This window comes from Gallus gallus, chromosome Z (genome assembly GCF_016699485.2).
Source record: "Gallus gallus isolate bGalGal1 chromosome Z, bGalGal1.mat.broiler.GRCg7b, whole genome shotgun sequence".
Taxonomy (NCBI): domain Eukaryota; kingdom Metazoa; phylum Chordata; class Aves; order Galliformes; family Phasianidae; genus Gallus; species Gallus gallus.
Genome location: NC_052572.1, coordinates 62,006,752 through 62,023,685, shown reverse-complemented (window position 1 = coordinate 62,023,685; position 16,934 = coordinate 62,006,752). Strand labels below are relative to the sequence as shown.

Below are 16,934 nucleotides of genomic sequence, written 5' to 3'. Positions count from 1 at the left end.
CTCCCAACCCCCACACTCTTTTTTTTTCTTTTCAGGCCAGTGGGCCTGTGGGCCTCCTGTCCCCCTGTCACAGACACAGACAGATCTAGAGATAACTCCACGACAAAATGCTAGGAAGAAATTCATTACTCAGAGAGTGGTAAGGCCATTGCACAGGCTGCCTAGTGAAGCAGTGAATGCCACATCCCTGAAGTGCTGTATCTATGTCTCAAACACCTCCAGGTACTGCAATTCAACCAGCTCCCCAGGCAGATCATTCCAAGGCCACCCTTTCCATGAAGAAGTTCTACCAGACATCTAACCTAAAGCTCCCTGGTGCAACCTGGGGCTGTCACCACATGTCCTTCATGGGAGGCAGAACTTTAGCAGACAAAGATAAACACAGTAATTACAAACATCCTCCCTTCCTGCCTCTCTCCCTCAGCATCTATTGCTGGGAACAACATTACACAAGGTAGAACATTTATTTCACAGAATCATAGACTCTTTGGCCACATCAGGACAGCTGACTAATTATTTATATATCCATATATAAATAATTATATATACGTGTGTGTGTGTGTATTAAATTTATATTATATAATGCATATATATTATAATAAATATATTACATATTATATTTATATATAATATATAGTATGTATTAATGTATATATATGATATATATGTGTATATATTATATACTATATATTGTATATGTATATGTATACATATACAATTATTACTAATGAACAATTCAGTCAGCTTTAAAAATGATTCAGACCACTTTTCAAAATGCTTGTATGACACCTGAAATGTTTTGTGAACAACTAATGCATGATTGTTATTTTGCAGAGGTACTCAAGCCATCCATTCCTTCAACCACACTCAATCAGCATATATGCTGTAGAGAGATCACAAGTATTCAAAATTTGTGTGGGCATTTACAAATAACCTGTCAAAGGGCACAACAAGGACAGCTGTAAATGTAAGCCAAATCCATCAGAGCACTGTCTGTAGCCAGGTATTATTTATACAAAGCCTACTACAGATGGATTGCACCCTACAGTGCTGAGGAAGTTGGCAGATGTGCTTGCCAAGACACTCTCCATCATTCTTCAGCAGTCCTGGCTAACCAGGAACATCCCCGTGGACTGGTGACTGGTAAATGTGATGCCCACCTGCAAAAAGGGCCAGAAAGATGACCCTGGTAGCAACAGACCTATCAGTCTCACCTCAGTGCCAGGGAAGGTTATGAAGCGGATAATCTCAGGTGCCATCATGGATCAATTAAAGGTCAACCAGGGAATCAGGTTGTTGCCCAGTCAGCATGGGTTTATGAATGGTAGATCCTGCTTGACAAACCAGATTTCATTCTACAAGGTGACCTGCTTAGTGGATAAAAGTAAGACTGTCGACGTGGTATACCCAGACTTCAGTAAAGCCTTTGACACTGTCCCCCACAGCATCCATGTGGAGAAGCTGGCTGCCCATGGTATGGATGGGCATACGCTCTGCTGGGTGAAACACTGGCTGGATGGCTGGCCCAAACAGCTGTGGTCAGTGGAGTGAAATCCAGTTGGTGGCCAGTCACAAGAGGTGTCCCCCAGGGCTCGGTACTGGGGCTGCTCCTATTTAACATCTTTATTAATGATCTTGATGAGAGGATTGATCACACACTCAGAAAGTTTGCAGACAACACCAAGCTGGGAGGGAGTGTTGATCTGCCAGAGGGGAAAAAGGGACTACAGAGGGACCTGGATAGACTGGATCAATGGGCAAAGGTATTTCACCTTAAGCTACCCCAAAGGAATTCATGAATCTTACCTGCACCCACTCCCCGCAGGGGGGATGCAGCACTCAGAAAGAAAGACATTCCCAAACTGATCATGGAAGACATCCCTGGAAAGCACCAGCAGAGCGCTGACAGAAGAGCAATGAGGGAACATTTGAAAAGGCATTCTTGAAGCAAGAAGAGGAGAATACCAAACCCAATTTCTACGTAACACACTAGTGCAAAATGTACAGTTTACTACTGAAGAAACAGAGGAAATACATGAACAATTAGAGTTGGTTTAATCAGAGAAAAAGAAAGGCCTGTGCATTAATGTCCAATGTGGAGCATAAAAGGTGGACAGGAATGAAGGGGAAGGCACAGCAAATCAGGAGCAGGAGAAGGAGATTATATCTGAAACATGGGTGGGTGCTGTGGGGGCGGACAGCACACGGTGATGTCCCCAAGCAACAGGCTGTGACATCACCGGGTGACGGATTGTGACTGCATAGCCCTCACTGCTCATAGTGGGGTGCCGGCAGAGCTTGGCTCAGTCTGGCTCGTTCCTGGACCCTGCTGAGCAGCTCTGCGAGGCTTGGAGGTCGAGCAAGGTTTTGGCTGTGCTGTGCTGTGCTGGGTTGTGCCTGGGGCTGCTCGCAGCATCTCAGTGCCTGACCCCACAGTATCGCTTCTGTTTCCCGGCCCTGCCTTGTGCAGGCAGCGGGGACTCTACCGAGCGCACCCGCAGCAGTGGAGGTGAGTGGTGTGGGGACATCTGGGTCCCTCAGGGCAGCCGTGGGGAGCCTGGCCCTGTGCCAGCGGGGAGCACGAGACGGCCCAGTCATGGGCTTGGGAGGGCTTCCTGCTGAGGACTTTCACACCCTGGGACAGCGAGTGACTGTGACCTCCCTTCCTCTTGCAGAGTGAGACACCACTGCTGCAGCTCCAGCGGAGGAGAACAACTCATCAACCTCAGTTCTCCCTGCCCACTGCAGCAAGAAGATCATGGCTGCAGAGGCATGGACATGTGCCATCTGCCGCGATGTGCGACAGGACGTTGCCTATGCAATCCCATGCCACCACACGTTTTGCCTTGGCTGCATCCAGCGATGGGCAAGGCTGAGGGACAGCTGCCCGCTGTGCAGGGCAGCCATGCAGACCATCCGGGTCCCTGTGCGGGGAGACAATCAGTACGTGGAGTGCATCGTCTCCCCGCCCGCAGTGCCAGTGCCCATCAGCTTCAGCACCACCACTGCCACTGGCCCTGACAATGCTGAGGAATTTCTTCCACCCCCTCCACCACCGTTCCCTGAGCAGGAGGCCGAAGAGCCAGAGAGAGTGGGCGGCCTCCTGCCAGAGGAGTGGGCAGCACTTTTCAGGGAGAGGCAAGACATTCTCAACCCAGTGCTGCCCTTGATGGAGCAGCAGCTGTCACACATCCACGTGCTGCGCTGGTGGCAAATCAAGTGGCTAAAGAGCGTTATCCTGGCATTCCTGTGCCAGGTGGGGCTGGACAGGGATGCCCTGGTGCAACACTTACAGGGCATCCTGGGACCCACCACAGGACAGTTCGTTGGCATCACCACTGAAGCCATCGTGAGCCAGTGCGGCCAGGTGGCCCGGAGGCTGCTGGGCCTTGAAGACCCTAGTGCCAGCCAGGAGCACGAGGATGGGCCCGAAGACCCCAGCGCTGCCCAGGAGCACGAGGATGGCCCTGCGGCCCCGTCTGGTCCTGCTGCCTCTCCTCAGGAGACCACCGCCCCCAGCACCACGCCCTCCGACAGCTCTGCAGGTCCCGACACAGAGGAGCTCCCCGGCACATCCAGCGGGGCCCTTGCCAGAACTCCTGGCCAGCCGGGTCCCAGGGCAGCCAGCCCCTCTGAGCAGGGCCGCAGCCGCGGCTCCTCCACTCGCGGCCGGGGCAGGAAGCGTTCAGCTGGGGGGCCCCGGTGCCCCGCGAAGAGGAGGGCCAGCAGCACCCAGCGCGCTCCTCTGCCCTGCAAGAAGCGCCCCCCCCGCCGTCTCTAGCGGGGCTTATACACCTTTCCAATAAAAGATAAAAACGTAGAAGCACGTGCTGTTCCCAGTGTCCATCTATCCAGGCTTTTCGCCCTTCACACCCACAGCCAACACTGTGCCACACGACAGCCAGTGCTCTCAGCACCCGGTGTGGATGTGCCACCATTAAACCCTCCTCCTGGGCCGTGTGCAGGGCGTGAGCTGCAGAGCCACTGTGAGTGGGATCCTCTGAGCAGCGGGTGAAGGCAGCCAACATACCGGCCAGTAGAGGTATTTTCCGTAGCAGTCTATCTATACATTCAGGAAGAACGCTTGTTCGTTCCCAGTTCACATGGCTGGCTTAACTGCAGCACGTTTCACACTGCCAAGCTCTTATCTCTAGATCTGTATCTGTGATGGGGACAGCAGGCCCATCGGCCCAACCACCCAAAAATGAGAGGAAAGGCAGAGAGGGAACAAAAGGGAATGAGAGGGAAAAAACAGTGGCAACTATCTGAGGAAGAAAATAAACTTGATTTATTCATTATAATAGCAAAAATATGAGTTAATTGGGACTGAAGTTAACCTCAAATATATGAGAGAGTTTCTGAAGACACGTTCTTACTCTGATCCGCCAGGGAGCAAAGAGAACCACACTCGTCACTTCCAATCAGTTTCATCCTTACACCAACCAGAAAACTGGATCCATGGGCCAAGGTAAACCGTATGAGTTTCAATAGGGCCAAGTGTCGGGTCCTGCATTTTCGTCACAATAACCCCAGGCAACCCTACAGGCTTGGGGAGGAGTGGCTGGAAAGCTGCCTGATGGAAAGAGACCTTGGTGTCCTGTGGGACCGTCGGCTGAATATGAGCCAGCAGTGTGCCCAGGTGGCCAAGAAGGCCAATGGCATCCTGGCTTCTATCAGGAATGGTGTGGGGAGCATGACCAGGGAAGTTATCCTGCCCCTGTACTCGGCACTGGTGAGGCCCCACCTCGAGTACTGTGTTCATTTTTAGGCACCTCAGTACAGAAGGGACATTGAGGTGCTGGAACAGGTTCAAAGAAGGGCAACAAGGCTTGTGAAGGGCTTGGAGAATATGCCCTATGAGGAGAGACTGAAGGAACTGGGGCTGTTTAGTCTGGGGAAGAGGAGGCTGAGGGGAGACTTTATTGCTCTCTTCCAATATCTGAAAGGTGCTTACAGCAAGAGCACGATTGGTCTCTTCTCACTGGTGACAGGTGACAGAACGAGGGGAAATGGCCTCAAGTTGCACCAGGGGAGGGTTAGGTTGGATATCAGGAAACACTTCCTTAGAGAAAGGGTTGTTAAGCACTGGATTAGGCTCCCCAGGGATGTGGTTGTGTCACCATCCCTGGATGTGTTTAAAAACTTTTTGGATGTGGTGCTCAGGGACATGATGTAGCGGAGGGTTGTTAGATTTAGGGTAGTATGGTTAGGTTGCTGTTGGACTTGAGGTCTTTTCCAACCTCAGGAATTCTATTATTCCATGATTCTATGTTTTTTTGCTTTTATTTCCTCTGCTTAAATTCACCTTCAGTGTGATAAAACGCTGTATTATAATGAAATAGCTTTATAAAGCCAAAAAAGTAAGCACACTGTAAAAGAGATATTCCACTCATATAAGAAATATATTATTTAGGAGAAATTTTTTTTCTTCAGAGGGCAGTGAGGCTCTGACACAGCTGTCTAGAGAAGCTGTGGATGTGCATCTCTGGAGATGCTCAGGGCCAGGTTGGATGGAGCCCTCAGCCTCATCTGGGGGGTGGCAACCTGCCCATGGCAGGGGGTTGGAGCTGGGTGGGCTCTAAGATGTCTTCCAACCCCTACCATTCTGTCATTCTGTGATTCTATGATCAAATGCAGATCACTAATCTGACGCAGATTTGCTATGCAACTCTATGTATATAAAGGCGACAAAGTCTATTGAAAAAATTCACTTTTCAAAATAAATTTCATTTATTTTCAGTTAAAACTCATGAAGTTTTCTTGGTTTTATTAAGACTACTATGTACTACTTATTTTCTGCAATGTTTTGTACTTCTTTCCTTTTTCTCCTTAAATCTTCTAGCACCCAAGGGAATCCATAAAATTTAGCAGTTCAAGTTGACTCTTTCCATTCTGAATTATCCATTTCTGACTCCTCCAGATTCCAATTTATGTTTCAAGAGTCTTGGTGTCTGGCACGGAATTAAGTAGGTTTTCTTCTTTAATTTAAATGTTGTGTATTCTGCTCCAAACACTACTATTTTCAGGACAGATTCATGCATCAAAACCTCACAACAACAAGAATATAAAATTGCCTTAGGATGACTATTTCTAGGACACATTCAAGCGTTAAATTTCTTCATTACTTTGAGAAAATGAAATTGCCTTGGAACCTAGCATTTAACTATTTTTAAATCTGTTCTTTTGAGGTGATATACAGTAATCTCTTTTTGTCTACTACAAATGAACTGCATTAATTAAGTAATTTTCAGTTCCCTAACTGGATATATTTCATTCTTGGCAACATCAAAATGGTTGCTGATTTTTATTTCTTCTTTTGTCTTAAATGAATACATTTAAAGCATAGGTCTCTATTTCTGTTGATTCGTAGACCTCTCCAAGCCATACACTTTTTACATATCTTCTGACTAAGTATGCCACAAGCCGAAGCTCTTTAAAATCGATTGGAATCTCTCCACTCATTGTAGGTGAGCTTCAGGTTGTTTAAAACATAACAGGTTTGCCTTGGAAGATGTATGAGACTTCCAGGGAACAGTACAACAAAATGACTACAGGAATCTTTATCTCTTTAATTTGCAAGTAAAAGATCATAGAATCATACAATATCTTGAGTTTGAGGGATTTATAAGGATCATTGAGTTCAAATCCTAGCTCCATACAGGGCTACCTAGAAATCACACCATAAAATGTCTCTCTTCACAATCATCTGTGAATTCCAGTAATCACAAAGCACCTTTAACGTGGACAAGTTTTAGTAGCCCAGGAAATGTAAGTACAAACACTCATGAAACAATGAACATTGTATCAAAACAATCGGAAATGATGTAAGACATTTACAATGGCTGTTACAGTTTACAGGCAATCTGAGAAACTACAAACATGAGGGCAAGGAAGAAATGAATAATGCAATAAAGTTTTTGTAGCATAACTGTTTTAAGTAGTTTAAGAAAATACTGACCGAAAATCAAAGTACTAAAACTGATTAATTTTTTTTTTATATTTATTAGTATAAGGAAAAGAGTTTTTTTTTCCCCATCTGTCCACCGTGATTGGAACTGAGAATGAAATAATGAAAACAATGAATGATATCACTCAAGACTGAGATTTTAAATCAAACATGTTTCTTCACTATAATAGTAATCGTAGCACGTGATGCAGACTTGGCAATGTAAACACGGTTTTGAAAAGAGTAACCAGAGGCAAGTAACAAGAACTGCTCCAAAAGGAATGTCTCCTATTTTATGATTTCAGCTCATGACACTAGAGGGAGATGTTGGCAGTATGGCAGTAGAGGTTGAACCTTCCCACCAATACATTCCATTCTGTTGTTGTGAGACAGATGGCAGCAGAGGGGCAGTCTGATAAAATGGGTCTGACATGAAAGTGAATACAAAGCAAAGATGTTTCATTAAATTCCTCGATGTAAACAAAATTGCATCCACTGACATTCATCGATGCTTGCTGAATGTTGATGGAGACACAACTGGCAGAAGTGAGTACAGTGAGGTGGTAGGTGGTGCGTCTCAGCAGTGAAGGCAGTGATAGTGGGTCACCTCCACTGGTGCAGACTGTTAAGAGCAGGGCATACAAGCTCTTTCTCATGGCTGGTGAAAACACATAGCTAATGGTGGTGACTATGTAGAAAAAGTGTCTTTTGTAGCTGATAATTTGTTATATCAAACAGTGGCATAGTGATCTTTGTTGTAGCTTCCAGGAAAATAAATAGGAGACAATACTTTGGGGCTGCTTTCCCTACTAATTCAAAGTGTCCAAATTTCAACATCTTGCTGCTGCAGGACTAAATGTGCAACAAGATATTAGCAATACCTCAAAATGCACTTTTTTTTTGTTTTTCTTTTTCTTCCCTTTCTTTAGTATCCCTTGCAAAATTACACGTCTGTTTAGGAAATAAAGACAGCAAAGGTATCTTTATGCTGATTTGCTATGACTATAGTATCTGTTTACCTATTCAGAATATTTTTAGCTTACCAATATCGAAACTAAAAATGGTGAAATGGAAGTTCCACACACATCAATACAAGATACAGAAGTGCACCCAGGACCCTGAGAGCTCACCCAGAAGAACAGTCTTCCACTGAAATCCACGTATCTGTGGTCTGCAATGTAGCTCTTAAGCTAGCCTGTGTATAGGATGTAATTGAAGTTATTATGTAAGTATCACAAATAAGAGTTTAAAAGGTGTTGTGGAAGAAGAAAAGCAATCAATAGCAACATTGTAGCCAGCTCTGCTACTATGACTGGACCATGTATATGTACACATAGTTTAACAAAATTTATAAACTATGATCGTTTAAAAATCACATCATTTTGAAACAGCTGAAATATATTTTTCTAAAAGGTGTAGGTAGTATAAGGTAAAGTTTCCAGAATAATTTGAGACTTCTAGTTTAAATAACTGTGGAAGTGACTTCTCACTAGACCTGGAAATCCAGAATCTTCAGAAGATGAATTCGCTTTGGGTGTTCTTTGTGCTTTTAGTACTTACAGTACTCTGCTTCTGACTATTTGAACTTCAGAACACTTTTCTTACTTTATCACTTGTAGTCTGTCCAAGATCCTCGCTAGTGCTTTCAAATCTGCCCTGAAAAAAAACAATAGATTCAAACATTAAAAAATGTCATTTAGTTAGTTCTCTTCTTAACAGAGGTTTGGGAAAACACATTACTTCAAGCTTTCTCAGAACTGCAATTGTGCAGAACTGTGTGCCCCTGTCTGTCCTGCCACTGCTTCATGCATCAACATTTTTGAGAGCAGTGTGTAGCTCAGCTCAGTGTAATTATCCTTTTCCAGGAACAGCCATATCCTACAAACATTAGGTGGATAGGTGGTACCTGGTAGGCCATGCTCTTAGCTGTGTAGTTGATGCAAGGTAAGTCTCTAGTGGCAATAAACTTGAAGATATCACCTCAAGCTTTTCAGTCAACCTTGGTACCTTCTAAGCTTTTGCTGCTTTCCCTGTGTAGTAGATGTAATTAAGACACAAGTACTTACTCCTGTATCTTAATGTTTCAACTTCAACAACTGGAATGATTTGAATTGCCTAGTATGAAATAAAACAGCTCTGGTGGACTGCAATTTGCCACTTGGGCAGCGCAACTGTTGTGTCTTTTGGTCTGGCAAAGCATTACACCAAATACAAGCCACTGACCACTTAGGTCAGTTGACCACTGACCACAACTTAAGACAGTGAAGATATGGTCAACGAACTTATTCACAATAACAGCATTTTTAATCTTGTTAAAACATAATCAATTTTACACAACAGCATAGAGAAGAACCAACTCAGCTCCTCAAATGAAGATTGATATCCTTCCCAATAAAAATTTCAAGTAGCTTCCAGTTTGTTGGCAACAACCCTCCCCCCCCCTCCCCCTCCCCGTTATGGTATAATAAATGGCATACTGTTACCAGTATCTAAAAAGCCGAATAGTTCAAGATTTGTAATATATAGTTAGCAAAAGAGCCTCACTTCAGTATATCAAATTTTATACAAAAATACAAGCCAAATGGTTATTACTTCCTCTCCCCTTACCCCAAAGATACTTAATATAGTGCACAATGTCATGTTACCCCTTAATATAAAAACTTAGTCAGAAAAGTCATGATAGCAAAATTATAACAAATTTAGAAACACAACCTGGCAGGAAGGAACATTTCTGCTCATATTTCTTAATTTTAACTGCACATAGGCACAGGCAAAGGGAATGGTTTTGGGGCTTGCCAATCCCTCATTTGCATTACTATAAATATTCTTCTGCAGTTAGAGCTGTGGAGCAAACTAGAAGCTAAACTCTAATTATCAACAATGCACAAACTAAAGAACCAGATTTTTTGCAACTACTGTGTGTTCTCTTTGAAGGATGAAACAGTTTTTGGCAAAATGAAAAGGAAATTATTTACTTTCCACCAGAAAGTCTGTTTCTTGTTGTCAAGACCATACTGTAAATATAAAACCCATCATACAGAATTTTAGGCAGCACTTGAACAGAATAAATTACTGTCACAAATATCAGAGCTGCTGTTTCCACCTGCACGCGGATCTTCTCAGAAGTTTCACTGGAAAACAGGTGATAAGGAACTCACTGGAAATGGTCCTAAAGCCTACTAACGAATACATAGTGGCCTCAAGAAGAGTCTGCAATGTAGCAAACTGAATTGCTGAGCTGTCTACTCAGTGGAGAGGAGAAGATGCAAAGAATAAAAGTAAAAATGAGGCCTCTGGTGCCACAAAGGGCTGGGAGACTTGGCTCACCTAAACTGGAATCTTCAATATCCCCACTTAACCACTGAGTGACACAGGAAATGCACAAAAGTTAACTCTTTATCCAAACATATCTAGCAGTTGTGTTTCTGCAAATTCCCAGCGCTTCTTTCTTTACAGTGCTAAGCTTTGTTTTACTATGATTTCAGAAATAGTGTTCTCCTGCATAGAACATTCAATGTGCTCAATCCAGTGAGTGCTATGAGAGTAAATCTAACATTTATACCAGACCTAAGGCATTCATAAAACAGTATCAGACACTTCCTTCCTTCCTTCACCACCCTCCTTCCAGGACAAGGTGATCCATATTTTCGTTCAGAATCCCAACTGCTAGCACACTCACACAAGGGTGATCACACAGTAAAAACTAATCCCTGAAACACAGTTATCTTTCACAAACTTTATGACTCCTACAAACTCTAACATCCTGCCATCCTGCCTCTTTTTTTTTTTTTTTTTTTTTTTTGTACAACAGTCAAGACATCAGGTAACAAGGTGGCATTCACAACAAGAATGGCTACGGCTCTACTGTCTGAAACTTTTTCAGGCTGCATACAGCTCAGACAGCAATCCAACGAGTTTCCAAGTTTTGCATTTATCTGTATTTACTTCTGAAATAATAAATTATACATAAGACAACTGTTCCGTAGAGCTTAGAATTACACAGTGGGAAAAGAGAAATGAGAAAAAAAAATGCTTAATTATTTGATAGCACTTAAATTCAAATAACTAACTTGCTCAGGCTTAATAAATTCCATATCATTACATCATGCATCAGATTGTTTGGCCTGCTGACAGGTGATAGGGGAAGAGCTCTCTTGTCTTTTCTGGGATGAGAGCTGTGGAGAGCCTAATTTATTACTCTTAATTCAGAGAATCATATCATCATAGAATGCCTGGGTTGAAAGGACCACAATGATCACCTAGTTTCAAGTCTCCTGCCACAGGCAGGGTTGCCAACCATTAGACCTGCCCAGACTAGGCTGGCCCAACACTAGGCTGCCCAGAACCACATCCATCCTGGCCTTGAATGCATCCAGGAACAGGACATCCACAACCTCCTTGGGCAACTTGTTCCAGTGCGTCACCAACCTCTGAGTGAAAAACTTCCTCCTAATATCTAACCTAAACCTCCCCTGTCTCAGTTTAAAAACATTCCACCTTGTCCTATCATTATGCATCCTCATAAATAGCCATTGCCCCCTCCTGTTTATATGTTCCCTTCAAATATTGGAAGGTCACAATGAGGTCTTCCTGGAACCTTCTCTTCTCCAAGCTAAACAAGCCCAGCTCACTCAACTGTATGATCTCATGTTCCTTTTAATAAATCAGTTTCTCCTTTCTCAATCAGGTTTTTCCCCTCTACCTTCCCACCCCGCTTTCACCCAAGGGGAGCTCCCTCAAGTTGATCAAGAGAGGTGTCTCTTGATCAACTCCTCAAACTGCAATAGCAACACAATAGTACCAGTGGTGCTTCAGATGGTTCTAGCTTTCTTCAGTACTCTCACTGCATGTAAATCAAATGACTTGATCAGCACATTAGCACATGCTCTCAATTACTTTGCAGCAGACAACACAGCTAAAGCTCAGCAGCCAGGGTAGAAAAAAAGAAAACAGTCTCTGCCATATTCATTTGTTAGAAATGCAACGGGCACAGTGCTACAGCTGCTCATTTTTCCTTAGCTGTCACTGACTTCCAAGGAACTTTGAAAAGTTTGCAATGGGGACTGTTTAGCACTTGGCAGTCCATGATGTGCATGTGCGATTAATTTTCAGTGAAATTTTTATCAAACATTTTCATACTCAGCACACTAATAGTGTAAGAACCCTTTTTTGTTCTTTGGCTCAAAGCTTGCTTCCTGAGGTATATCTTGTGATAAGACCCTAACTGATTTATCGAGGAGGCAAGTGATGGGTGCTACCACGTGACAATCAACATCACTTTGTGGACATTTGAAAGCACCTTCCTTCAGAACTGTTTGCCTCCAGAAGAGAGTGCTCAGGAGTGTTTACTGGTGGAAGATCTGGCCTATGATTAAATAGTTCCAGCTTGGTGTGGGAAAACTGGGGAATGATACCACTGTATCCCATGAAAAACAGGATGCAGGTGGGCATCCCAGCTCCCTCTTATCTGCTGGCAGGGCCCGAAAGATGGGAACAAAGGAGTTTCTGCTGAGATACCTGAGCCAGAAGCTGCCACTCCAAGGAGAACTGACTCAGCCACCTTGAATTTGAGCTGTCACTCCAAAGAGAGCTGACTCTACCACTTTGGACTTATAAATAAGTTTGTACTACCATTGAAAAGTTGCCATTGTCAATGGAACAACAACGCCTAACGGCCTACCACTACTGAAGATCAATGACTGAACTACAAACCACGCTGAACCCATGTGGTGATAGTCTCCTTCTTGCTTCCTACAAAGAGTCCTTGCTTCTATTTCCTATCTCTTCTATCACACTTCTTCCCTTCCCCATCTCCCTAAATGACTGGGATTTGTAATAAGCTGGTTGGGCCCACATTTGAACCATTGTTTCTTAATCTCACATCAGGTATACATATATCAAAGAATGTCCTCTCCCTCCTATAAATTGGAGCAAGACAACTAGTTTCCACAAACACAAATGCATGAAACAAACCATTACCAGCAGTCACATCCAAATATATCAACACTAAAAGACAAGATTTCAATCATATAACTGAAAGATTGATCTTCACGAAGGAATAATTAGGCTGTTCAGTCACTGGGAACAGGTACTGCAGGTGCTCGCGGAGATAACAATTTCTAGTTTGTTTTTCAGATGAACACTTGTCTAAAGAAAATTAGGCATTGATCATAAACCTGGTTTTACACAGGCTACAAAGCAGCCACATGAAAGAAACTTGTAAACTTCCAATCTGATCCAGACAGAAACTCGGAATCAATAATGAATGGCCCTTTGGTTGTTGATAATAATACTGTACATAAACCCGGCTGTTAATGAAGAAAGAATGAATGCTAGAAAACAAAACAGTAGAAAGTAACTCACTGCAGCTATCTTTCTATTTTCTGCTCTATTTATGTGATAAGTAATTATTTAGTTGTACTTCTCAGACAGCTACAGATGTGCAGATAGTAAATTAATTATGCATTCTTCTAGAAATGGAAGTTGCAATTATGTATTTCTTCACACTTTTTTTCCCACTTGTTCTGTGTCATTATGCATTTTTTCCATGATATCTATTCTGTGCAATCCTGTGTAGATGATGTGGCACACATATGGTAAACGTTATCCATCAAAATAACAACTATTTTCTTCAAACAAAAATGCAGGCATAATTGCTGCCCAAATCTATTTACATAAAATTAATATAAATAGATGAAACACTGTGTATAACTTTGAAAACACAGATTGTTTAAAATTGATCCCAAATCAGTTTTTCATCATCATCTCATCTGAAATTCAAATAAGTGTTAGAAATTATTATAGGTCATTACCATGGGATTTTATTTAAAACTATGATTCAAAGACAATCACCTAAGAATGAGGAAAATAACCTGGTAGTTAAATATATGAGGGTAAAAGTTCTACCTAGGAAGCTGCCCTGAGGCCATGTTTGAATGAGTTACCTTGGCTTCCTTAAAGAATTATCTCACTTTACAGAAAACAAAAATTGGAAATAAAAGAGCTAAGGAAAAACAACTTACAAAATGAAGTATAACAGAAGTTCCATGACCTTTTTCTACTTTCATTAATCCCAGTTTTGCTCAAATGTACTTCTATGCCAGACACCACTCTGTCAGACTGTCACTCTGCTGCCATCTGTTGCACAGCAAAAATATGCAATGCAATACTAGTAGGAAAGTTCAGCCTCTACTGCCATGCCATCGATAACCTCCTCTGACACTGCTGGCCAACAAAATAAAATAGGAGGTATTACTTTTGGAGCAGCCCTTGTAGGAGTCAAGGAGTTCATTCTTTCAAAATCATTATCAGTTCACTGCCTTATTAGGTAGAGGACAGATCTCTTACACGGAAATTCTGAAATGCTTCCACATAAAGACGGTTGTGTTGGGATCAAAATTCCTGAAACAGATTATATGCTGTCAATAAGGGAGGAATGACATTTTACTTTCATGACCAACAGTTTGTATGATATTGAATGAATGGAGAAAATAAGTGCATTCTCAGTTTGAATTATATTTCAAAATTCTTTTGTCCAATTTTACTGATTTTTGCAAGGGTTATAGTTTCACTTCTCAAAGTACCTGTAGTATCTCAAAGAATATCAAAGTATCACACACCTAAATTCTGTTTCAGATACCTGTCAGAACTTTTTCTAGGATAAAGCAAATGCGGGATGTTATAAAAGTAACCATTTTCAAAAATACTTGTTGAAAAAGAAACTGAAGCAACTTCTCGAGCTTTTTATCTTGATTAATAACAATTTTCAACAAAAATAAAAAAAAATGACTCACAATACTGAGATATCTTGTTCTTTATGAACCCTATCTTTATATTTGGTGTTAGAATATATCTTAGAAATAAAACAAACAAAAACAAATGATACGGTCTTCTAAATGCTGATGCATCCAGAGTTTAAGACTTATATCTGAAATTAAAGCATTTAACAAAGCTCCACAAATTGAAATTTTTGTTTGTAGAGCAGTCTGGGATATTGCTACCTTATAAAACCACAATGAGAATCACTAGAAAGTAGATCAATCCAGTACTTTTAGATTTTTAATACATCTGCAAGATCAAGACAAATCCAACTTAGGGGTATGCACAACTTGTTGGCAGATCATTTCCCACATCTGCCTCACAGTTCTATATCTTGCCATCCATTCATCTCCTTTATCCCTGCTAGTTCATTGTCTTCCTTTATTTGTTCTATGGCAATTATGTTTGGGAAGAGCATAACACCCTGTGGGTCACATTTAAGAAGTACTGTGATTTTACTCATGACTATTAAACAATTAACCTTCCAATTCTCTCTTCTTCCCAGTTCTACCACGCTGTCAAAAGTCTGTCTTCTATGTTTCCCTTAACTGTTTTCCACATTCAGAATAGCTATGTTTGCCAATATGCAAAAGTTTTCTTGCTGATGTGTCAGATGTGCTTCAGTCAAACTTTTTGGTTAGACTTCAAAAGGATGGGGAAAGGTTATTTTTCAAGCTGCTAAAAATATCAAATTTTCACAACATCATCTCCACTTACCATCTCCACACATATATGCATCACCCCCTCAAATCACTGGACTGAAAACTCCCAATATGCAAGCCACAAGAACCAGCCATATCTGCAGAATATATCCTTTACATAGGTGAACTGAAATATTTACTTAGGCATTTGTAAGTGAAGAAACAACTGGGAGACATACAAAACTGCCAGTTCTTTGTTTACTATACTCTCTACCAATTTCATCTCAAGAGTCAAGTCAACATTTGCTTAAGAATTATCTGACAAAGGGGAAAAATAATGAGGGCAAGCCTCAAATCTGTCAAGAATTATTTCCTGTCTTACACAAAAAAGGGATTTTGTCTCAAATATCACAGTCATTTTTGCTTAAAAAAGGAAAGTTTAGGGTGGGTAATGTGAATGAAAATCATATTATTTTTTTTCTGAATACAGGGAATGAGGGTGAGAAGATGTTTAAAAGCTCTGGGAGAGAAGAGAGAGAAATAAGGAAGCTTTGGACCTTCAATAGCACACTCACTTTTCAGTCAGGAAATATGGCCATAACTGCAGCTACACCTCCTGTGACAGCATACACTGGCTTATATAAGCATCAAAGAAGATACTGAATTCTATATCATGTTGTAAATGCTTAAGTGAGAAACAATCAAATTATATAATCAAATTTACAAGCAGACCAACATGAATAATGCCAATACAGTTCATGGAGAATTCTGTATGCTTTCTTCTGTTGGATTCCCACAGCAAAGAATAACAGAGTAACTGAATCATAGGGATTGGAATGGACCACTGGAAATAATCTAGTTCAAACCCCCGCTAAACTAGGTTCCTCAGAGTAGGATACATAGGAAAGCATTCAAGTGGGATTTGAATATCTCCAGAGGAGATTCTACAATCTTTCTGGGAAGCCTCTTCCAGCACTCTCACCCTCACAGTAAAGAAGTTCTTTCTCATCTTCAGATGGAACTTCCTTTGTACCAGTTAGTGACTGTTGACCATTGACCCGCCACTGGGCACCACCGAAAAGAGACTGGCCCCATCCATTTGGCACTTGCCCTTTGGATATTTATAAGAATTGATAAGATCCCACTCAATCTTCCCTTCTCCAAGCTGGACACTGTACTCCAGATTTGGCCTCCCCATGGCAGAGAACAAGGGGAAGACTGCCTCCCTCCACCTGCTAGCCATTTTATTTTTAATGCACCCCAGAATATCATTGGCCTTCCTGGCCACAAGGGCACGCTGGCTCATGGCCAACATGCTGTCCACCAGAACACTCAGGTCCTTCTCCACAAAGCTCCTTTCCAGCAGGTCAGCCCCTAAGCTGTACTGATGTGTGTGGTTATTCCTCAGCAGGTGTAGGACTTTACACTTGCCCTTTCTGAAGCTCATCAGGTTCCTCCCTGCCCAACTCTCCAGTCCATCAGGTCTTGTTGAATGGTAGCAGAGCGTTCTGGCTTGTGAGCCACACCTC

At 42.2% G+C, this 16,934-nt stretch overlaps 1 protein-coding gene across 1 annotated transcript; it reads left to right on the top strand.

Moving 5' to 3' along the window:
• The first annotated feature begins 2,254 nt into the window (after nucleotides 1-2,254).
• LOC121108311 (E3 ubiquitin-protein ligase HRD1-like) lies at nucleotides 2,255-3,781 on the top strand. Its single transcript, XM_040655881.1, has 2 exons — nucleotides 2,255-2,509; nucleotides 2,676-3,781. Exon 2 carries the CDS (start codon nucleotides 2,759-2,761, stop codon nucleotides 3,779-3,781), a length of 1,023 nt encoding a protein of 340 aa, XP_040511815.1. The 5' UTR covers nucleotides 2,255-2,509; nucleotides 2,676-2,758.
• Nucleotides 3,782-16,934: the final 13,153 nt, after the last annotated feature.